Source organism: Poecilia latipinna, unplaced genomic scaffold (assembly GCF_001443285.1).
Source record: "Poecilia latipinna isolate Pla-1442-1.1 unplaced genomic scaffold, P_latipinna-1.0 Scaffold3932, whole genome shotgun sequence".
NCBI classification, from domain to species: Eukaryota; Metazoa; Chordata; class Actinopteri; order Cyprinodontiformes; family Poeciliidae; genus Poecilia; species Poecilia latipinna.
Genome location: NW_015116548.1, coordinates 11,711 through 34,250, shown reverse-complemented (window position 1 = coordinate 34,250; position 22,540 = coordinate 11,711). Strand labels below are relative to the sequence as shown.

Sequence of the window (22,540 nt, the reverse complement as noted above, 5' to 3'; positions counted from 1 at the left end):
CTATAAAATGGAAACAAATTAATTTACCTTCAAAGTCTTTTACTGTGTTGATTCCACTCATCATCAACAACAAATCCTGTGATTTTCATAACATTTGCTCTTTTTTGACAAAGTTAGGATGGGGGAACAAAATATTTTAGCTCTTTCAGCCACCTGAAATAATATGTTCCCCCTACATAAAATGGACATGTACAGTGAATTATTTTCTTTGTTACCTAAAATGTGAATCATTAAATGAAGCTGTTTATTTCAGTTTGCAGAAAAAACTCCTAGCAAAAGAGGTTGTGGATTTTCCTGTTTCCACTGCGGCGTCTACAGCATGAGGTTGGACATTGCTGTGAGACTTATTCTTAACAGTGGTGATTATAACATTAATATTCTTATTTTGAGTGTTAATGAAAATTTTTATCATGACTATAATTTCTATGTTTTGATTAAAAAAAAGTTCTTATCCAAAACTTAATACATCAACATGTGAAAACAGTTATTTAACAAAATTGTTTGTCTATAACTTAATAAATGTTATGAAAATCACAGGATTTCTTGTTGATGATGAGGGGAATGAACACAGTAAAAGACTTTGAAGGTAAATTAATTTGTTTCCATTTTATAGAGGGGGAACAGATTTTATCAGGCTGGTGAAATATCCATTCTCTCTTCTTCTCCCCCCATAACTTTGGGAGATAAAAAGCAACTGTTTCCAAATTCTCAAAAATTATTATGTGTGATAGCATACTAGACATTTCCTTAATCCAGTAATCTGTCATATTTTACTTTAGAACGGGATTGACCAAAAAGTTTACACACTGATCTTTTCAGGAAGTCTTTATTTTTGTGCCCTGCTATCGGCCAGCTTCCCTCCTCCTTTATCAGAAATGAAAAATTATAAATGCACACTTCGTGTTGGGAACCTGTGTTTGTTGTCTGACTTTTATTTGTCAGGCTTACGAGACAAAAGCTGAAAAAAAAGATCGATTCTCTTCACGTTTAAAATAACACAAAACAGCGTAAAAAGACCTCCACACCAGACCTCGTTTATTTACGTATGTATTTTTATTTTGATAGCTGCCGATTAAACTGAAAGTTACAACACTGACATGATTATATGAGTAGTTTTTACCGAGAAATCGATCAGAAGCGCCGTGAAAATGGTCAAATCCGACGAATCCACTTCTCTGGCTGCAATGCGCGCTCCCGACAGGGGGATTTTCACAGGAATTTCTCCTGGTCCCTTTCTGTTTGCTTGAATCAGTTGACCAGCTGGGTCACGAACTCTGTCATTCTGTATTTAACAGTGGAAAGAACGAGATGCCAGCAACGCTGAGCTTCTGTTTTCTTTTGTTTGCGCTCATTTTCATCCCAACTCCCGTTAAGGGTAAGTGTACAATGATATCTTTTAAACTCGTAACTAATTACTTCTACTCTTATTTAGTTTGGATTAACATAAGCTATTAAAACAAGCTGCTTTCTCATAAACCTATCTTTATCATATTCTTTCTTTTAAATGGCAGGGAGAGTAAGTCAGTTGAACATTTTCTATCTAACTTTCCCAGCATATTCAGTCCAAAGCCAGACTGGTTGGTGTAAGATGTTCGTGTCAACAATTTCTATGATGAAGTGAACATGGAAATTCAAAGATTGTCTTATAGACTCATGTGCTATGGAATAACTTATCACTATAGAAAAGCAATATTGTGTTTGTTTTTTACATAAATAATCTGGAAAACAACCGTTCAAAAACATGGGGGTAGAAGAATAATAGTTTGGGTTGCTTTACTGACAAAAGAAAATAAGATTTCTGTCCTCCATTGTTAGGTCATTATCAGGTAACAAGCTCGGGTCAACCAGTTGTCGCTGCTCCAGGTGATGATGTCATCCTCCAGTGCCTCGTGGAGCCTCAGCTGGACATGGTGGACATGACGGTGGAGTGGTCAAGGCCTGACGCCAAGCGTCGGCCAAAGGGAATGGAATACGTGCACCTGTACCGAGACAACCACGAGGTTGAGGACATGAAGAGCTCGTCGTACCACAACAGGACGGCGTTGTTCGCAGGCGGCCTGAGACACGGCAACATATCCCTCATCGTCACCAACGTCACGACTGCAGACGAAGGGGAATACAAATGCTTCATCCCAAAGCTACAAGGCAACACCAAATCTTCAATTGTTCGCCTTGTTGTTGGTGAGTTGAAGTGTGGTGCTCCTGTGCTGCTGACCACTTGATTAAACACACAAACCTTTTAGTCTCATTAACTCTGGTCGGTCTGTCAGGTGATAGTTGAAGCATCCACCTCTTCTTCTGACTGAATTGTTCCAAATGCCCCAAATGAAGCTGTTTATTACGCAGATTATGAACAGTTTCATGGGAAACGCTTTGTAAACTGTATTTGAAATTGTGTGCTTTTCCTCCCGTCCTTTCAGCTCAAAACTCATCGAAAACCATTACTTCAGAGACACAACTCGATCCCGAAGCAAAGGGGCAGAATGTTCTGAACGGTGAGACTAAGCCATCGTCTTGAATTAGCTTTCAGTTTTAACTGTGGTGTTTTCATACCTTCTAGGGATGTAGCAGTACACTTAATTCACGGCTCATTAAGAATACCACACCACAGCAGAAGCTGACATGGCAAATGCTAAATCCTAGGTTTGTTTCACTTCTTTGGAAATGGAAAATAAAGAGATTGGGTTGAAGTTGAAACTTAAGCATTCCCATAAAGACAGTTGAAATCTTTATGGGAAAGTCTTCATCTTTCTGTGTGTTGATACTGTCAGACATACATTTGTGGAGTGCTTTAGATGATTGATTCATCTTCTTGTTTTCATTTGAACCTACTGCAAAGTGCACATGACGAGCCACACTGGTTGACAAAATCACATTGCTTCATGCCAGGTATACAGAACAAAAACAGAAACGGTTCTCCGTTCATTTCCATAAGGTGGATTGCTGTATTTCTGTTTCTACCTCATCAAAAGACTCAATGCATCGCTGCTTCCAAAACAACCTGGTTGATCTTTAAGCCTCCACATCCTGTCATTAATAACCGATTAATGGTTATTAATGGCCATCAATTAATAAAAGTGCTAACAGTCTTGGGTTCTTTGAAATCAGACTCCTGATTGCCTTTGAATAATGTATTTCTTGTGTGACTGCATGTATCTTGAACCAACATTTTTGCCTGTGTGGTTCAATGTAAGCGTATGAACTTTTACACCCGTAATGCTTTAAATTTAGCTAGCATAGCGGCTAATGCTAAGCTTTCTGTCTGGGCTGCTGCTTTTATCCAACTTTTCACGTTATCTCTTTTATGTTTCGTTTGCATTGTCTTTCAGTCGGAACAGGAAATGACGGGTTTATAATTTTTTTTGTCTTTGTTTTTCTTTCCCCTGCCAGGCAGTGTGTCCTGCTCCAGCAGCTTTATTCCTCTTATTGTTATCTGGGTCCTACTGATCTTCAGCGCTTGAGATGCTGGATGCTTACTCACTGTATCCATGTGTAAGAGCTAAGCAATTTAAGTTTTCAACAATAGAAGGAACATGTAGGCAATAGGTGGAGCGCCCAGTGTCTTCTGATTTTTCTTTTACATAAAAGTTGCTCCTAGTTTGATGTATGTAGCTGCTGCCCACTTTTATCATCAAACGTTTTCTAAGTTATGGAATCCAATCTAAACTTGTTTGATCCGAAGAAAAACTGGAAAAGGGGAACATATGTGATTGTATAATATTCCGTTTTAAGACTTTAGGACATTGCTTTAGCAAAGAAAAAAAAAAGTTGTTTATCGGAATGTGGAAATAAAGCAGTCATGCAACAATCAAGCATGAGACATACTTCTGATTTGCACTTAGTCACAGAAACGCACTTTAGGCCACATGATGTGGTCACAATCTTTTTTTTGCTGTAATGCTCTTAGAACCATTAGAAAATTTGTTATTCTGTTTAGTTTTAGATGTGGAGTTCCAAGTTTTCAGTTCAAAAATTTGTCCATAAAAATGTTACCGTTTTCTTTAATGCACTTTGTTTTTATTTATATATGTCCCTACCTTCTGCTATGGCACTTTATAAGCTAAGGCACATAATTGCATGATGTCAGCTGATGTCCTCAACGGGTTTTAAATAAAAGTACACGCTTGTTCAAAACATTTTTTCTTCCCATTGTTTTTCTCTGTCAAGGTGAAACATGTTGTGATGTTTGTAAATAGGGAAAAACTCAGCAGAGCACAAGCCAACAGAAAGGCTCAAGAAACAAGAGGCAACTTGTTTGTCGCAAAAAAAAAAAAAAATCTTCTGTGTGAATCGTTGTGTTTCAACTGTGCGAGAACAGTTTTAATAAGCTTTGGTGCTTGCCCATATGGAAACTAAAAATCCCAGCTAGTTGCTAAACAGTTTCCCCAAAAATACCGTAGAGTAAAACAACAAAACAAGGTTATTTTCTTGATGCAATTAAAACTGTTAAAGCAAAAGTGAAACAAACATTTTTAAAAGGACAAAAGAGAAAGAAACGATCTTTGTAAGGGCTAAGAATCTGGAAAAAATAAAGAATCAATACAGACATGAAATGAGGACTTTTCTTTTAGGCTTATCATCATGGAAAAAAAAATATCTATCTATCTATCTATCTATCTATCTATATATATATATATATATATATATATATATATAATATAGATATATATAAACACTGAAATTTTCCCATAAATTCGGGGCCTCTTAACTGAAACGAAATGGAAACTACAATATAATTATGCAAAATCATGTTGTAGTTTCCATTTTGCATCACGAGGTGGCAGCAAATGACTTATTTTTTTTCAATCAAAAATGGCGGGTCTCAGTCCAGATCATTCATGTCTATGGTTCAGATAGTATCTTAGGGATATTTTTGATTAGTATCCCTGCATCAAATGTAAGTTAAATAAAGCATTTTTAATTATGTATTTTTTTTCCAATTCCTCCAGTTCTATCAATATGGAGGAAATGGGTAAAAGAATATTATTAATCCAAGTATCAAAAGTGAAGCCTTTGCAAATGACTAAATCCTAGATTACATTTGATTCTTTGAACATGTATTTTTGTATGTTATACAAGTTCTATTCATAATTAATTGATCTCTCTAAATCGTCCTTACATGTCAGTGTGCCCATATATGGTTGTCTTTCTTGTGTGTTGCCATGTTTCATTGCAATGCACCGTCCAGTCCACGGTGCCCACCTCTTGCCCAATAACTGCTATATATTCTTTGCCACATGAGCAATCAAACAAGGAGTGACCGGACCACAATGGGCCCGACTAAACCCAAGGTAAGCTCTTTGCAGATAAGATCAGATTCTTTCATAAACGCAAACGAGGCTGCCATATCGTTTTCCTCTTTATGAGAAAATCAAGATTTTTTCCAATCTGCCAGACTGGTAACAAAGACCAACTGAGGCATCGGACGGAGTCAGTAGTCATGACTGAATTAATTTTGTTAAGCTCTGAAATTAGTTTAGAGAAACAGGTTTGTGGTCAAAAGTGTGGACAACAAATTAAATCTACATCCTTCATTGCAACCATTCACTCTATAGAGTTCAACATACTCCTTCTGTTTAATCGTCTTATCACACTTCTTCCTCATACTTGAAATTTGTTTTCAGATTGGGTGTTGCATGCTACTTTGTTTGACCTGGAACGTCACAGACAGAAATGAACAATTTAGATTCAGTGACTCAAACCGTAATCCATTGTCCTCTGCATTTCATATAATGAAGCACTACTGGGACAGCGCACTTTGTTTTACGTGCAACGTGGGGCCAACCAGATTAGCCATCTTGTGACATAGCCCTAGTTTGCGGAAACAAGGTCAGATTGATTGCTGCTACCACCATTCTCACGTGTACCATAACTGCCCCCCCCTGCCCACGCAAACTATGCTTAGACAGATTTTATGTGCTGATAAACTTCTCAATAGTCATTAGCGTTGTTGCCATGCAGCAAGACGTTCCTAAGTTTAAATGGCGGCCTGAGGTATTTCTGCATCGGTTTTTCCATTTACTCCTTGTGATTTCCCTCCCAATTTCCCCCACCAATCCAAAAATGATTTGGTCTATTTGGTGAGCGGGCGTCTTGTGTGTTCTGGGTGTTGGGGTGGGGGTTCTGTGTCACTTACGCGCCAAGGTTGTTCTGCTCTGTTTGTGGAGGCGGAGTGAGAGGTGGACGGAGGAAGATGCTGTTTCAGAAGGTGTCTCGGAAGAAAATTCACTCACCAAACTAAAAAGATGCAAAATAAAATGTAGAATGGATGAATAGTGTTTTAGAAACGGTCACACAGCAAATGTTTTTGTATGCAAAAATCAGCGTAGCACTTTCCTTCTGTATGAGAGCAAAAAAAAAAAGAAAAAAACAGCAATTTGCACTAGAAAGTGGTGCCTGCTTGGAAGGCGACGCAGAATGTTGTGCACAGCGCGGCTTCAGACATCTGTGCAGTGGACAGGAAATGCAAACCACCATCAACTGCTTCAAACAGGCTTTGCTGTGGTGTGGTGTGAAGTTTTGTGTAGAAGGGACGGAAACACATACACAGAGGAGATACTGAGAAGTAAATGTAATATGTACTAGGCTCAGCTTCTAGAAGCCGTTCTGGATGCAAGGATGAGGCACAGTCTGCTCTGCATGCTGGGATTTTTCTGTAAGTACATCACTGACTTTCTAAAATGTTTCTCCATGATGCCAAGTTACTGAGTATCTCTATTCAGATCCGACAGCAATGAAGACAGAACTCCCAGGTCTTTGCCCTCTTATTGTGGTCACCATTGTTGCAGCTGTTCCAACAATTGCTCTCTTTATAATTTCTTTAAAATTTACCGTTTACACGTCGTCATATTGCTGAACAATGTGTCCGGAACAACGCGTGCTTCTGTTTGAGCCGATTTACTGACCCGGTTTACTGACTCTCAAGACCCTCGGAGTGTCAGGTTTTATGTTCAGATGACTACAGAGGGATGTAAACGTCGTGTTGTTTTGTTCCCAACTCTAAGTTATCATGGATATATTTTTATACAAGAAAATCAACTGTTGTTCTAAGGTTAAGCTAAATAATGACTCACCCAATGACTGCTGGCGATAGAAACAAGCAGCCTCACCAACGCCTCACAGGACGTGGATTGATGAATGACTACTTTCTAGATCTTTGTGTTTTACCTCACATGTCATCTGTTCTACAGACCCATTCAGAAAGTTAGAATATTGCTGAAAAGCCTGCCTATTTCTGGAACTTTATCACAAAGTGAAACATAGTGTATAGATTATTAGTCACACGGTTGGAAGGTTGAAAGCCTTTATTTCTATTAATTTTGATGAATCGGTGAGGTTCTGTTGATCAAACATTAGTTCTGTTGATTCGGATTAAATCAGAGCGCAGTCCAACGTGGTTAAGTCTCAGTTTAGATTACAAACATTTTATCAGGTTTGTTCTAAATGCTCTAAGCATCAGTGATAGAAGATGTTCTCATGGTTTTCCAACCTGCAGGTTTCAAAGCAACTCTGACAGCAGACAGAACAACGACACTAGCCGAGGGTAAGATAAGATAAAGTTCTGTAAAAGTGCATTCATTCGTAAGAAAAAATATGCTTAGATTGACATCATTATCGTAGACGTTACACTGTCTTATTTTCAGTTTCGTTTTTCAGATTCTTTTCCCTCCTAATCGTGTTTCTTGCTGCAGCTTCTCACAGGGTTTCAGTGATTCTCCATCCCAGCTGGCCTCAGATCTACAGAGGAGAGACAGTCATTTTGAAATGTCAGATCCAGGAAGCAGGAGGAGCTCAGTGGACATATGAATGGAAAACAACCAATAGAAAGTCTCTAATACCCTGTGAATACATGAACTTCTCAGCTACTGAGGCTCACAGTGGAGAATACAGATGCAGAGGAAAAAGAGAAGTGAAGTTCACTCCATGGAGTGAAGTTATTAAACTGATTGTATGTAAGTTGGCTATTTATCATTTAAATGAAAGTGGTCATTTGTGTGATTTTTTTTTTATTGCCACTTGGACTAAATAGGTCTTAAAACAATTATAAAAGCAAATTTTCAACTCTCCCCCACTGCTCCCTCACTCAGCTCCTTCAGACTAGCCAACAGCAATTAGCAAACACCTGGTGAAACTACACACATGCTGAGGTCATTATAAGAGCTACCTCTCAGTGGAACACTCCTACAAATGTTGTTAAATACTTTATGTAGAAGCATGGCTGCGAAGACGTGCTGAAGGCGAAGGGGTGGAAGAAGCAGGAGCTTCTTAAACAGATGGAGGCTCAATTTCAAGGCGCTAAGTTGCTAAATCAAACTTGTTTTAGGTCATGATTGATATATACTGTGTTTATAGAACGACTGAAGGTAACATATTCCTCGGTTGTGCTATAAAATGGCACTGAGTGCCTGGAATACATAATACTGTAATAAAAACCCATTTCAAATAGCCTTAAAGTGAAAAGATGAAAGGTGATGTGGACAAATGTTTGACTCAATTCCAAATCTCTCTCCAGCATCTCCCCCTCAGCCTGTCCTCTCTGTGTCTCCATCATGGCTGAATCCTGGAGCCTCAGTGACTCTGAGCTGTGAGGGTTTGGAGCATCAACCAGCAGGATGGAGGTTCTTCTGGTATAAAGCTGTTCCTAAACCATCCAGCAGCTCCTACACCTCTGAGCTGCTTCCTGGCAGCACCAATGGGACCGAACAGAACTCCAACACTGTTCATGGACCGACTCTCACAGCAGGATTTGTGTGCAGAGCAGGAAGAGGAGAACCAGAGTTTTACACTTATTACAGTGAACCAAAGTTTGTCTGGTCTGCAGGTCAGTTTGTTTCTCTTTGCTCTCAATAAAACCAAGTTTCAGAGGTTTTTAGCCTGATCCAACATTTCTTTTAGATGCTTCTTGAAGTTTTATACAAATAAAAGATTCCAAAAATTCACTTCACTTAAGACACAACATTGGAAAGAAAAAGTGTTTTTGATCATAGCCATCTAATGTGTCATTCACATTATGGGATAATAAGCAGGACTTGCTCTGGATCCTTTCAGTAGGATTTAATCTTGTGTAACTTGACAAAAACATGAGATAATTTTCTGCAAACTTCTGACAAACTCATACAGCTGATAAAAGAAAAGCTAAAGAAGTCAGCATGCAGGAAATAAAATCAGCCACCAAGTTTAGAGCTGAATTCAAACATTGATCATGAGAAGCTGTTAAACATTCACCAGTAAAATCCAACTTGTTTTTGTAAAAGATGAAAAAACTGTTTCTTCTTGGGTAGTTTATTTCGCTTTAGAAGCACTGAAATATTTTTGGTCAACTTGCTGAAATACTTACTGTAATCTTTATTACTATGGAAACAAAGCAAGGAACCATTTGTAATGAATCATTTTAAAGATGTTTCTGTTCTCAGATGAAATCCTGTCTTGTTTCCAGATCCTCGTCCAGCAGCTTCTCTCTCAGTGAATCCTGACAGAGTTCAACACTTCAGATCTGAATCTGTGACTCTAAACTGTGAGGGAAACTCTGCTGAGTGGAGAGTGAAGAGGTTTATAGAAACAGGAAAACTGTCATACTGCTCCTACTTGGGGACAATGACTGGATCTACATGCACCATTGACCCGCATCGGCATCACAGTGGAGTTTACTGGTGTGAGTCTCAATCTGGAGAGACTAGCAATGCCATCAACATCACTGTACAGGGTGAAGAAATGTCTTATTATCTTTTCTTTGACATCTTTTTACATTTAAACTTTGCTTCATAGCTTTGACCTACTTAAAGATTGCTATCTCAACTGATTGGTGAGATAATCAGTTTTTACGGTCGCCGTCTCGGCAGAGCAAAAGACGCCTCTTGCAAATGTGTTCATCGTTTCTCATTGGTTTGACTCATTTCCACCTTTTGCAAAGCAGCGAACACAGACGCCAGTCCAGCAGTTCAGACTCCGCTGTTTAACGATGGTAGCCAAATGTTTGCTGTTGTCTGGTTATATTTTTGGTTTACATTGACGGTAGTTTCAGTTTTCAGACAGTTTGAAAAGAAACATTTTTAATGTTTAAATGTTTTATTTTAAAACATTTCTGATTTTGGATCCAATTCTTTTCAAAAAGGACAATTTATCACAGCCTATGCAGAAATACACCTGAGCTACATGATACATGATGCTTGATACATGATACATGCCTTCCAACATATAAACCATGTCAGAGACAAAATTGGTTGGTATTTAATCCCTCATGAGACTTTTGCTTTTGATTTGTTGATATTTTGTTCAACCTTTTCAGATTATTAATTTAATTTAATTTTGATTGATTACTAAAGGCATTTAAATAAAAATGTTATTATTGCTGAATTTTACAAGAAAGTGACACTGTAAAAAACACTGACCATTTTTAATCATCTTTGCTCCAACCCAACATTGTCTGATTGTTTTACAGATGATGATTCTGCTCCTCTCCTGCTGAGTCCTGTTCATCCTGTGACTGAGGGAGATCCTGTTACTCTGAGCTGCAGAATGAAAGACAAACTTCTCTCCAATGTGTTTTTCTATCATAATGATAAACTCCTCCATAATGACAGCAGAGGGGAGCTGAATATCTCTGCAGTGTCAAAGTCAGATGAAGGTTTCTACAAATGTCAACATTCAGGAAAAGATTCACCAAGGAGCTGGATGTCTGTTAGAGGTGAGGAGGAGGAAAATATTTGATTCATTTTAGTAACGTAAAACGGTTAACTGCATTTGTTTTGATATGCTACAGACTTTTGACAGTTTTTTGTTTCATTTTTTTCTTATTTCCACAAGCTGTGTCCGGTCCTGTCGGCTCTTTACGTCTAGTGCTGCTGATCATTGGACCAGTTAGTGGAATCATTCTCATCATTCTCCTGCTCTCGTTGTGGCGTTGCATCAGGTCAGCTTGACATTTATGTCCTCTCATTATAAATATGCCACAAAAGAATCCTTCCTTTCATTGATAGAAACCCTTTCATACTTTCAGATTGTTTCTGACAGAGAGGCGCAGTCAGAGCTCCACCACCAGCCATGAAGCAAATCGGTCTGGAAGTCAGGTTTACAACTCTCTGCTGCAGGGTTGGTCACAGAATTAACTGCATTCGTATTTTGACTTATTATTTTTCTCTTTACGGCGATTCAGTTTCAGAAAAACAAGTCTCAGACAGTTCACGCATCATCAAAAAAATAACCTGAAATTGTCAGGAAAGGCTTTAGCTGCATTAGAAATCACAATAATACAGATATTTTATTTTATTTTTTAAATAATAGATGTCTTTGTTACAGCTGCATCATAGCAGAACTTTAGCCTTGACATTTTTCTTACTTATTATAGGTGACACACCTCTTTATGAAAAAATTGAAACTTGCAAAGCCACTGGAAATGGTAAGATATTTTTTTAGAATAGAGCTGCTACAACTAAGTTGGGAAACTCATTAAATGCAATTGGAATAAGTCCTGAAATTTGTCAGACATTCTTCAATCCCAAAGTTTTAAACATATGACAACAAAAAAAAAAAAGAAAGAAAAAAGTTTTGGAGATTTTCAAGCATGAACTTTTATTTATGTTGTGACTTTAACAGGAAGGCCTCGTGATCCAGAGGAGGATTGTCTGTACGTTAATGTGAAACCAGGTAAACGTCTGCCTTGCTTAAACCATGTTCCCTTAAGAAGCACAAAAATAAAATGTTTCAAACATTGTGTTATATTTTACATGCGCGTGAACAAATGTCCAATGAATAATCTTTTCTGTAAGCTTTAAATTCTGAGTTTTTAAACATAAATGTCTCTAAGTTGGTCTCTTTTGTTGGGAAAATGTCCGTGCCACATTTGGAAGTTCCACTAAAAGTTATGTAGTTATAAATAAATTGACTACATCCAAGCTGTTTATTCTGCAACAACACTGTCTGATTCTAACCACGATGTCAGTGCTGTTTTTTTTAATTTTTTTATAACATTGGTATCTGCTTTCCAGTGGTTTCCTGTGAAGGTTAAAACTATCAACCAGAACAAAGGAAAGAACAACAGAAAAAGTAAATAATATCTTTCATTTGGAGTCTCTATTGTTCTGTACGTGTCTTTTGGATCAACTGAATAACATCTTTTAATACCTTTAAACTAAACCTGCTTTTAATAGACAATATTTTACATACTGTGCTAAGTAAAATGTATGCTGGCTGTTTGCAGGAAGGTGGAGCCCAGCAGTAACGGAGATGCTCCAGTTTGTTCTACGATCTGGATGCAGCTGCCATGCAGGCTGCAGGCTTGTTTGTTCTGCAACAGTTAAATTAACCAGATTTATGAAATGTAAAAAGTTAAAACACATTCATCACTGGTTGTGATGCTTAGTGTAGTTCTGCGGGTTTAATGTGATAATGATTTATTGTTTTTATGCTTAAAGAAATGACATGTTTGGCGGTTGATTTCCTATAGACATACTTGTAATTAAGTTAAAGAGCTACAACAGAATCTTTGCAGGATTCCGATGAAAGTTGTAAACTATGTTTTTACTCATATGGTGACATTTGTAGATTTTACTGAATCTGCAATAAATTCAAGACTGTAAGCTTTAGTATTGTGCGATTGTCTTCAGAGCTATAGTGTCAAAGCTCTGAAGACACAATAGCTGTGTCTTCAGCTATTGAAGACAATAGCTGTTGTAGTGTGTAAAACATCACTGAGAATGTTCAAAAAAATGTTATACCCCAAAAGATTGCAATCAGAGGAGGGGAGTAACTAGTTACATTTACTCAGTTACTTTTACTTGAGTAATATTATGACATATTACTTTTCTTCTTGAGTGATATGTCTGGGTATCCTCAGGGAGTTATTTTATTGAATGAATAACAAATTTGTTTTAGCCAAAGACCCTTATCTACAGTTTGATGAAGTGAGGAGTCTTCTTTGTACACAAGCCAAATTATTTTTATGTTATTTCCTATCTGCTGAGACTTTTATGCCAATTAGAGGTGCATTATAGCCATGTGTATCTTACTCTGGTTTAATGTGAATTACTATTAGTTTTACTTTAATATTTTGTTTTTGTCTTGAATATGTTTTTTTGCATGAGTGTTATGTATTAATATTTCTTCTTTTTTTTAGAATTTGCACATAACTGTATATTTCTGTTAGTATCATTTTGAAACAACAAATCATATGCTATGGACTCAAAATAAATACTCAAGTACTCAGTACTTAAGCAGGAGGAGCAATGAGCAATGATTACTGTGCCTTAATAACAGGAGTGGAACCAGATTTAATGTATTCAACAGCACTGAATCATGATCAAGATCTAGTATACTGTTAGAAATATATGAATGTAAAAGGTAACTTTTTCCAAACCACAAAATAAAAGACAAAAATATAATTCAGTTTTCTCTGCAATAAACGGAAATATATATATATATATGTTTTTGTATGTCCCCACAGATTTGTCCATCTTACCAGAAGGTGGCAGTAATGTCTCAATTTCTTTTCTCCCCACAACGTCAATGAATAAGAAAGGATGACGTCATATCCCGTGAGCTGGTCGTTGAGGGAGGAAAAAAAAAACAAAACACAACATACTAAGTAATGAACCGGAGACCTAAGGCTGAGCTCTCCCACAAATTACAATGTGTAGCATTCAGATTAGACACGGAGGTTTCCTCCAGGGGTGAGGAAGCTAACATCAGCTAGCTAGCCTACCGGCTCTGTTGTTCACCATGAATTTAAGAGGACTCTTTCAGGACTTCAATCCCAGGTAACGTTAGCTGCGAGCTAGCTTCAGCTATGGCATAGCTTCGGCTCTTATTCGCCGGAAAATACTAAAAGAAAAGCATACGTGTCTGAGTTTTTATGGCTCAGACACGCAGTGCTATGATGCTGTAGCCCGCGTAGCCGCATTAAACAGTCTGAATAAAGTTGTCGAACCTAAATAAAAGTGTCCGGCTTTGAGAGGCCCGGCTAGCATGCTAATGTAAACAACGCAAAACGAATTTTGATCTGTGACCTCTCCTATGGCTAATAAATAGTTTATACATTACTTTAGCACCACTGTGGTTACTGACATTGGACAATAAAGCAATGAGCTAAAGTGACAACTTCATAAGCACCTTTTTAATTCTGTTGTCGCTCATTATTATGTTGTCATAGTAATTAAGTGGAATCTAAACAAGACATTTAACATGGTTTACCGAAAGTATACCTACACTGTGTAATGCTATTTTAAAGTACTTTTGAATGATAATGATGTCTATCATTATACATTGATACCTGGGAAGTCAAAAATGTAACTGAGATAAATTATCAATAAAAGAGAGTTAAGATCCCACAGGGTATCGAGGCGCCTGTGTTCTTCTTGTAATAAAAATAGATGTAATTACAGCTCCTTACCTTGTTAGAAGTTTTAAATCAGAAGGATGACAATAATTGTGATTGAAGCTTTTAGAAATGCTATGAATCTTAGAAAACATTTTAATTCTTGTCTGCTCATTTGAGATTGGGCAGTCGGATCATTTTTACAGCCAGTAATATATTTGATCAATCGGTTACCTTCCATTAAAAAACAAACAACTTTATTATTAGCTTGTTTGTAATAAGAGTAGTTCGTCTTTTTATGTGATTGTCATGAGGTGTTCCTCACTAAAAAAAAAAAATCCATGCAGCAATTAAAGACAGGAAAGTTAGAAGGCGGGTTGATGGTAAATAAAGTCGGAATAATCATGATTATTATAAGTTTTTCATCCTACATTTTCTTTTCAATTTCCAGATCTTAGATTTTTGGAAAACTGATTTATAATTTTTTTTTTATTTCTTGTTTTTTTTTTCACATATCCTTGTTGTGCTGTGACGCCGCTCATGTCTCCCTCTCCGTTGCTGCAGTAAGTTCCTGATCTACTCCTGCCTGCTGCTGTTCTCCGTGTTGCTGTCCCTGAAGCTGGACGGGGTCATCCAGTGGAGCTACTGGGCCGTGTTCACCCCAATATGGCTGTGGAAACTGTTGGTGATCATCGGGGCCTCCGTGGGCACCGGAGTGTGGGCCCACAACCCTCAGTACAGGTAGACACACACACAAACACACACACATGACCTCAGGCGTAAGCTGCCTGTTTACGTCTGATCTCTCTGTTTGTTTAGATGTTGTTTGTAATCCATGTTACTGAAATACATTAAAAAGAAGCAACCATGTTACACATGTCTCATGATCAATAAGCTCTTCCTGGATTTGTCACCATTACTTGGCAGGAAAAAAACAAAAACATTTTAGTCAGTTGGGGTGTTTTTGGCTCCTCCTCTTGAAATATTTGACCACAACTTTGACTCTGCAGTCAGGTTTTCTACTTCCTCCAAATGAAAAATGAACTTCCCATTGAATTATTCATTCATTTTTTGGGGTTGGATTATCTCCCAGGAGGACAAGCTGTTTTGGCTTTCAAAGTACGTTCCCTATACTAAGTATAATTATCAGTGGGGATGAATATCAGTGCTATTACGATGATGATGATAAGACGTGTTTCATTTTGCGCCTCAGGGCTGAAGGGGAGACGTGCGTGGAGTTCAAGGCCATGCTGATAGCGGTGGGGCTGCACGTCCTGCTGCTGATGTTCGAGGTGTTGGTGTGCGACCGCGTGGAGAAGGGCAAATACTTCTGGCTCCTCGTCTTCATGCCGCTCTTCTTCGTGTCGCCCGTTTCCGTAGCAGCGTGCGTCTGGGGCTTCAGACACGATCGCTCCCTTGAGGTCAGGAGAACTAACGCACACACACACATACGCACACACACGCAGCTCAAGCAACAAAATAATTCTATTTAAGCACAAAATCTGCAAAATTCTGTATCTGTGCTATTAATTATTTGTGTATTTGGCACAAAATTTTCAAGGGATCTCTTACTTTAGGGGGGGAAATGTGAAACTGAAATCATTTTTTTCATGTAATACTGTCTGAATATGCCGATGACAACTTCCTGTTTCTCCTCAGCTGGAGGTGCTTTGTTCTGTAAATATCCTGCAGTTCATCTTCATTGCTCTGAGGTTGGACAAAATCATACTCTGGCCTTGGCTGGTGAGGAACACACACTTCCTGTTGTTGCACAAATATACACACACTGTTTCTACCGTTTTATGTTATGGACTTATTTTACAACATTAACAAAAAAAAAAAAACATTCTTTACATAATATTTTATAAGGAAGAAGTGAAAAAAAGTCTACAGCGTAACAAAAAAAAATCTGCACATACCCCAGAAGTTTACACAAACTTAATTAAAATATAAACCTTTTTTTATTCATTTGCTCAATCAGTCCAAGCGTTTCTTGTTTTAGGTCAGTTAATTTCTGTTTGCTAATCATAAAATCAAATATTAGATATTTGTCTTCAAAATTAGAAGTTTACATGCAGGGCATTTAGTAAACAACAAATGTTTGATCTGATCTCACTTCTGACAGTGAGGATTAACGTGTATGTAAACTTCTGGTTTCAGCTGTTATCTTCCTTCCACTGAAGTTATGCACAACTCTGTTAATGTGTCACAGCACAGAGAAATCTGGACAGAAAGAAAGAAATAAGTTATTTAATCCATCATTGTGTGATATTTTGATAAAATGTCGGTGTGTGTGTGTGTGTGTGTCCTGCAGGTGGTGTGTGTCCCGCTGTGGATCCTCATGTCCTTCCTGTGCCTTGTCGTCCTCTACTACATCATCTGGTCAGTCCTCTTCCTCCGCTCCATAGACATCATCGCCGAGCAACGGCGCACGCACATCACCATGGCAATCAGCTGGATGACCATCGTTGTACCTCTTCTCACCTTTGAGGTGAGGGGCCTCCAGTTTTACTCGCCGTGACTCTGTTACACTGGGCTAAAAATAGTTTCATAGAGTGTCTTTGAATCCACGTTAAATATGTAGATTAATTTCTGGTTCTAATATATTTTTTCATAAAAATATGAAGTTAGCCTGGTGGCTTTCTAGCAAAATGCGAGAAAGTTGTGGGAATGAGCATGTGACAGAATTTATGTAAAATAACGATATTGTTACTGTTTGGGTCTAAATTGCCATAGCAACCACTACATTTTAGTTAGTTTTTCATAGCGTTCCCAGATGCATCGCTATTTATAATGGCATAATAATACAATTTGCCCTCGAAAAGACTAATACATTTTAATTTTGAACAGAAAACGCCACACTGGACCTGGAAGATGTTTTAAATATGCAAAATAAAACACAACAAACAAAAACAAATAAATAAAAAAGGAAATAAACCAACACAAAAACTAAGCTATGCATTATAGAGTCCACAAACAAAACTGCCCTTCAAAAAACTATTACTAATCATCAGAAAGGAAATGATCGAGCTCACTTTAATTTATTATGCGTTAATATAATTGCTTTTTACGACACCAACTTCACATATCAGAGGACATAAAATATAGAATTTTTGGGTATCAGAGTAAAGGGATCTGAATAGGAAAAACCATCCATCATTTTCATTTTGACTCATTTTTTTTTTTTATCCTTTTAGATCCTGTTGGTGCACAAGCTGGATGGTCACAACAGTCTGAGCTACGTGTGTGTGTTTGTCCCGCTGTGGCTCTCTCTGCTCACACTCATGGCCACAACCTTTGGACAGAAAGGAGGAAACCACTGTGAGTAGGAAACCACAGCCTTCTGACGCTGATGCAGCATTTTTAATTAGGTTCACGATATTTTTGTGTGTGTAAAGTTTAGATTTGTTCTTGCAAAAGCATTTGTTTCAGTCCTATTACGTTCGTCTGACTTTGTCGTTGCTCATCATCAGGGTGGTTCGGCATCCGTAAGGATTTCTGCCACTTCCTGCTGGAGCTGCTGCCCTTCCTCAGGGAGTACGGCAACGTGTCCTACGACCTCCAGCGCAGCGAGGACCCCGAGGCGGTCGACGACCTGCCCGTCCCCGAGGCGCCGCCCAAGATCGCCCCCATGTTCCACAAGAAGACGGGCGTGGTGATCACTCAGAGCCCCGGGAAGTACTTCGTCCCGCCGCCGAAGCTCTGCATCGACATGCCCGACTAAACGCCGGAGCCGGCCGCGCCCGCAGCCACCGGACTCTTATTTTAAAAAGAAAAAAAAAACTATTAAAGCCAAAGCTGCAGAGGACACGGTGTACAGAGTTATCTGCTGACCTGAAGGAGTCAGAGCGGCAACCTGAACTGAGCCGCGGCGCTTCGCTGCTCCTGCAAAGGAGGCGGGGTCTGTTCAGAGCCGGCGGATCAGAACTCCTCACTCTGGTTTCTTCAGTTGTTTGAAGACTCTTCCCTCATCTGTCTAGCAGCAAGTCGTCAAACTGACTGTTTTTTCGCCTCTCGGTGAATCACACTGTGTTGCTTATGTCTAATCTTGACGAACCTTTTGGTTTATTTGACTACAAAGATAATCTGAGATTAGGGTCTGCTTGAGGCCGAGTCGGGTCAGACTGGATTTGACTCTGAAACGTTTTCAGGGTTATAAAAAAAAAAAAAAAGATGCATCAGGTTGTGATGGGGGACCATTGGAAAGACTCTGTGGCTTCATGATGGGATCAGTGTAGCTCTCGTTGTTTTGTCTTTAATGTAGCCATAAATCAAACATGCATGGCTACATTAAAGAAATAAGAGGGTTAATTTAATAGTTTTATTCAGGTTTGTTTGATTACAATGCTTGCATGTCGGTGCGTTCAAGAGAAAGTCACTGTGATCACACCAGAGATTCTTTCCAAACACTTTTTTACTACATATGCACTTCTTCATTGAACTCACAATGTTCTTTTGTTTTTTTTGTAGAAAAGAACTATTTCCAATTTAAAATTTTTCCAATCATAATTTTTGTTGTATTATTGAAAGAATGTTTTTTTGGTGAAGTTTTATTAACAAAAACCAGACAACAAATGGTTTGTTGCTACAGGAACAGGTTGTAAAAGTATTTTGGTTATCGTGATACGTTTTCAATCTGGCATTAGATTTTAATATAACTTTACTCTAGAGTAAATCAATCAATCAAAATTTTGTGGCCAATTTTTCTTTTTCATATATTTTTTCCTTTTTTAAAAAAAAAAATAATAATTTGGATCTCTGAATTTAGTCAACCTGTGAACTGCTGAAATTAGTTTTAGCCTGTCCTGATTCCTTTTTTTTTAAAGAAATATAAAATACACAATCCCAAAGAAAGTTTTTAAGATTTTAAAACAAGTCATTACAGATTTTAAAGCTGTAAATAGGACCTTATACTAGCATTCAAAATCTGAGACATCCCAAAGGCTGCCAACATTTCCAGATGCAGATTTTTCCAGGAGCTCAAGATGGGGAAAAAAGAGAGCAACATCACTGTAATATGTTCAGCCTTCTTGTTATCTGCTGAAAGTTTTGCTCTCTCTCATCTTTAGCCTAGTTAAACATGCAGACATGTCGTAGGAAATTGTTTGCCAAACAGCTTCTTGCATCTCTAATCTTCCTTTGACTTCATTTCAATCTCCTCTCTGCTCCAATACTAAAAAATAAGTAACTTTGACTCTTCTTCCCTCAGTAGCAGCATCCGCACTAAACATAACCTGTGAACACTTCAGTGTGGTGCGTTCACTTATCAGAAAATGTTTGTATTTTGGAGTTTCAGGCCAACTGTACGTTGGTTAGGGTAACAAAGGAAGGAAAAAGGAGAGAGTTTGGTTACAGTGACTTGTTTTTTAATGACCTGGCAGGTATTGTTCTGAAATAAACCTGATTAAAAAAGTTTGTTTTTTTTCATTAGGAGAAAATCAGAAATGGCACTTTGTTAAGAAGCACTGTAGGACTTCTTATGTTTTGTATACCTTCTTTTTTTCTGTTTTTGTAAATACTACAGCTCCTTAAGATTGGGACCAGAAGATTGAAATAAAATCAGTCCTACACTCCTACTCTGTTCAATCCAATGTAGCATCTGTGCAGATGGTTCAGACACTTTTCTTATTAAATCATTAGAACAAATGTCAAGTTACCACATTGTTATTGCATCATTGGCATTTTCCCCTTCTACAGGTTTAGACATATTTAATAATGTTTGTTTCAAATCATCTGACCAAATTAATATTTCTACAGATTTTATGTATCATTGCCCACTTAAGAAAAAAAACTAAGAATTATCCATGCCCACCTTTTGTATGACAACCTGATTTTTTTTTTTGCCAAAATTTTTTTTTAAGTTGGAAAAAAAAAACTATGGTAACTATAAAACCCACCAATCAATAGACACATTCACTGTCTGTATATTTATTTTTGAATTAAATAAAAAATGAAATAGTACTCGTATAAAAGCATTCTTATTCTTATTTATCTTTGTTTTCCAGGGTGATGTTTAATAATAGTTTTTCCCCCAGTAAAGACAATTTATTTTTGTTTTTTCTTTTGCTCATTTTAGCTTTCTTTTCTATATTTCAGACACATTTATTATTTTTTTCTGTCCTTTTGAAGTCTTAGTTTTCTAAAATCAGCACTATATTATGTTATGTATTCCAATTTTACATAAAATGTTCCAGTATAATTTGTCAGTGCCGTGCGGAGACCACTAAAGGGGCAGGTGCTCAAAAAAGGGCACATCTAACCGCATTTTAGGACAGAATATTAACAAAGTCACACAGCTTTCAGAGTTTAATAAACAATAATGAGATATACAACTAGATTTATTACAACTTAACATAACCGCTGCCTTGTAATATTAAATATACTGTTCACCAGAGGTGGGGACTAGAGTCATTAAAATCACGACTTGAGACTTGACTTGAAAAAATGCTCAAAGACTCAGACTTCACTTTGACTTTCACACCATTGACTTGGGACTTGACTTGAAGCTCTTTACTTGAAAAGACTTGATATTTCACTAAAGTCAAAAGTTTAAAACACATTATTTATAAAATGGCCCCATTAATTAATATCACTCATTCCGTATTAACCGGCGCATACCGTCCCTCTGTTTTTCCACACTCCGTATGTATGTGTGCGTAGCTGCAGCACAACCAATCAAATTAACAGGATTTAAAAATAAAAACGAGGGAAAAAAACGAGAGACGGAAAAAAACACTCAAAGCAGATATGCTCCTGTGAGTAATTTCTTTTGGGTACATCGATCATAAAATATCCAACTAAAAACGGAGTGAAACATGCAAAACCTGCAAGACCAGGGTCTCATGGAAATACAACTTCCAACTGTTCGGCATTTGAAGTTGCATAAAGAGGTAAGCGGTACTTTTCTTTTACTACGAGACAACTGACTAGCTAACGTCGTGTTAGCAACTCTGGGTTACCTTGGTGATACCGCTTCTCTGTATGCTATGCTAACGTAGTGTTAGCAACTCTGGGTTACCTTGGTGATACCATTTCTCTGTATGCTACGCTTAGTCACGCTGTATAGATCCGGTGATTCATACGTATCCACATTCATGTTTACCGTTTTAGCTCAGGAAGCCGGTGGATGGTGAGCGGGGTCCGGATCAGAAAGCAGGTTCTGTACCTGAACTCAGGGAAGAGTTTCTCTCTGTCCCATCATAATGGTGAACATGAACTGGGTCTAGTTCCATCACATGATAGATGGTGGATTCATAAGGGAAACTACGGTTTCTTACATCCCTTTCCCACCCTGCTCCCGTATGAATATTTTCCCATAAATATCCCCTCCTCCCCCCACTAGGGTTGCCACCTTTCAGAAATTAAAACAAGGGACCAGTCCTGCCTGCAGTCAAAGCCACATTAAAGAGTTTTTTATTCTGTATCGTACTAGGTGGGTTCAAAGTATAAATAAGTGTTTTTTGAATTTGTTTAACTGTCAACTGGTATAACAGTTGTCTGTTATTTTACTGTTTTTGCTGTTAGATGTTATTTTTGAATGATTCATTGAATAAGAATGTTTTGTTTTTGAGAATTTAAGTCTCTTAAATTCACAGTTGGTCAACAATCCACCACCTTTGGCTGCTTCAAGCAGATCATTTCGTTTTTGTTTCTGATGTCTTTCTTTACGCGGCATTTTTGAACTGAAAAAAGTAAAACAATGAATTATGATCAAAACACTATATTAAACCACACTACCAATTCTTTACCCTGGTGTTTAAACCAATATGTTTTTCAGTCCATAGCACAACATAATATTAATTTCAGAGAAAATGAGACCTCTGCTATGGAGTTCAATTTGTTTGACAATTATTCTATAAACACATATATACACTCCTGATCAAAATCTTAAGACCAGTTAAAAAATTGTAACAATTTGCCTTTTCCCACCATTGGATCTTCAGAAGGTTCTAAGTAGAGCTTCACAATATTAAAATAAGAAATCAGCTTAAGAGACAAAAACTTTTGAGCGGGGAATTAATTGAAAACTTCATTTACACTCAAACATGACTTTTTTCAGCTGATCAAAAGTTTAAGACCATATCTCAAAAACCCACCGAAAACCCCCCAAGACAGAAATCAAAGTGTCAAAAAAAAAGGGACTCAGTAATGAGTAGCTCCACCATTCTTGTTGATGACTTCAAACAATCGTTTAGGCATGCTTCCAAACGGGCAATTTTGTGGCGTTGAAGA

General features: G+C 37.7%; 3 protein-coding genes across 4 annotated transcripts; all 3 read left to right on the top strand.

The window, feature by feature from the left end:
• The first annotated feature begins 773 nt into the window (after window positions 1-773).
• On the top strand, window positions 774-4,135 carry LOC106941909 (CD276 antigen-like). 2 transcript variants are annotated; one of them, XM_015025061.1, is made up of 4 exons: window positions 774-1,375; window positions 1,816-2,181; window positions 2,421-2,495; window positions 3,395-3,477. In XM_015025061.1, exons 1-4 carry the CDS (start codon window positions 1,309-1,311, stop codon window positions 3,445-3,447), a joined length of 561 nt encoding a protein of 186 aa, XP_014880547.1. In that variant the 5' UTR covers window positions 774-1,308; the 3' UTR covers window positions 3,448-3,477. The 2 variants fall into 2 exon arrangements, with proteins under 2 accessions (XP_014880547.1, XP_014880546.1); XM_015025060.1 differs by having other exon boundaries at window positions 1,167-1,375; window positions 3,391-4,135.
• A 2,397-nt stretch (window positions 4,136-6,532) lies between these two features.
• Window positions 6,533-11,157, top strand: LOC106941910 (sialoadhesin-like). The gene is made up of 7 exons (XM_015025062.1): window positions 6,533-6,655; window positions 7,496-7,543; window positions 7,692-7,952; window positions 8,513-8,821; window positions 9,437-9,703; window positions 10,439-10,684; window positions 10,804-11,157. The coding sequence occupies exons 1-7, from the start codon at window positions 6,619-6,621 to the stop codon at window positions 10,917-10,919; spliced, it is 1,284 nt and encodes a 427-aa protein (XP_014880548.1). The 5' UTR covers window positions 6,533-6,618; the 3' UTR covers window positions 10,920-11,157.
• A 2,366-nt stretch (window positions 11,158-13,523) lies between these two features.
• On the top strand, window positions 13,524-19,037 carry tmem185 (transmembrane protein 185). Its single transcript, XM_015025063.1, has 7 exons — window positions 13,524-13,751; window positions 14,873-15,049; window positions 15,522-15,729; window positions 15,968-16,051; window positions 16,623-16,799; window positions 17,506-17,629; window positions 17,782-19,037. The coding sequence occupies exons 1-7, from the start codon at window positions 13,714-13,716 to the stop codon at window positions 18,030-18,032; spliced, it is 1,059 nt and encodes a 352-aa protein (XP_014880549.1). The 5' UTR covers window positions 13,524-13,713; the 3' UTR covers window positions 18,033-19,037.
• Window positions 19,038-22,540: the final 3,503 nt, after the last annotated feature.

Coding starts and splice junctions, on each gene's coding strand:
- LOC106941909 (XM_015025060.1), top strand. CDS start 1,309: ATGCCAGCAACGCTGAGCTTCTGTTTTCTTTTGTTTGCGCTCATTTTC. Junction 2,182..2,420: donor AATTGTTCGCCTTGTTGTTG/GTGAGTTGAAGT, acceptor CCGTCCTTTCAG/CTCAAAACTCATCGAAAACC. Junction 2,496..3,390: donor GGGGCAGAATGTTCTGAACG/GTGAGACTAAGC, acceptor TTCCCCTGCCAG/GCAGTGTGTCCTGCTCCAGC.
- LOC106941910 (XM_015025062.1), top strand. CDS start 6,619: ATGAGGCACAGTCTGCTCTGCATGCTGGGATTTTTCT. Junction 7,953..8,512: donor AGTTATTAAACTGATTGTAT/GTAAGTTGGCTA, acceptor ATCTCTCTCCAG/CATCTCCCCCTCAGCCTGTC. Junction 8,822..9,436: donor AAAGTTTGTCTGGTCTGCAG/GTCAGTTTGTTT, acceptor TCTTGTTTCCAG/ATCCTCGTCCAGCAGCTTCT.
- tmem185 (XM_015025063.1), top strand. CDS start 13,714: ATGAATTTAAGAGGACTCTTTCAGGACTTCAATCCCAG. Junction 15,050..15,521: donor GCCCACAACCCTCAGTACAG/GTAGACACACAC, acceptor TTTGCGCCTCAG/GGCTGAAGGGGAGACGTGCG. Junction 16,800..17,505: donor TACCTCTTCTCACCTTTGAG/GTGAGGGGCCTC, acceptor TTATCCTTTTAG/ATCCTGTTGGTGCACAAGCT.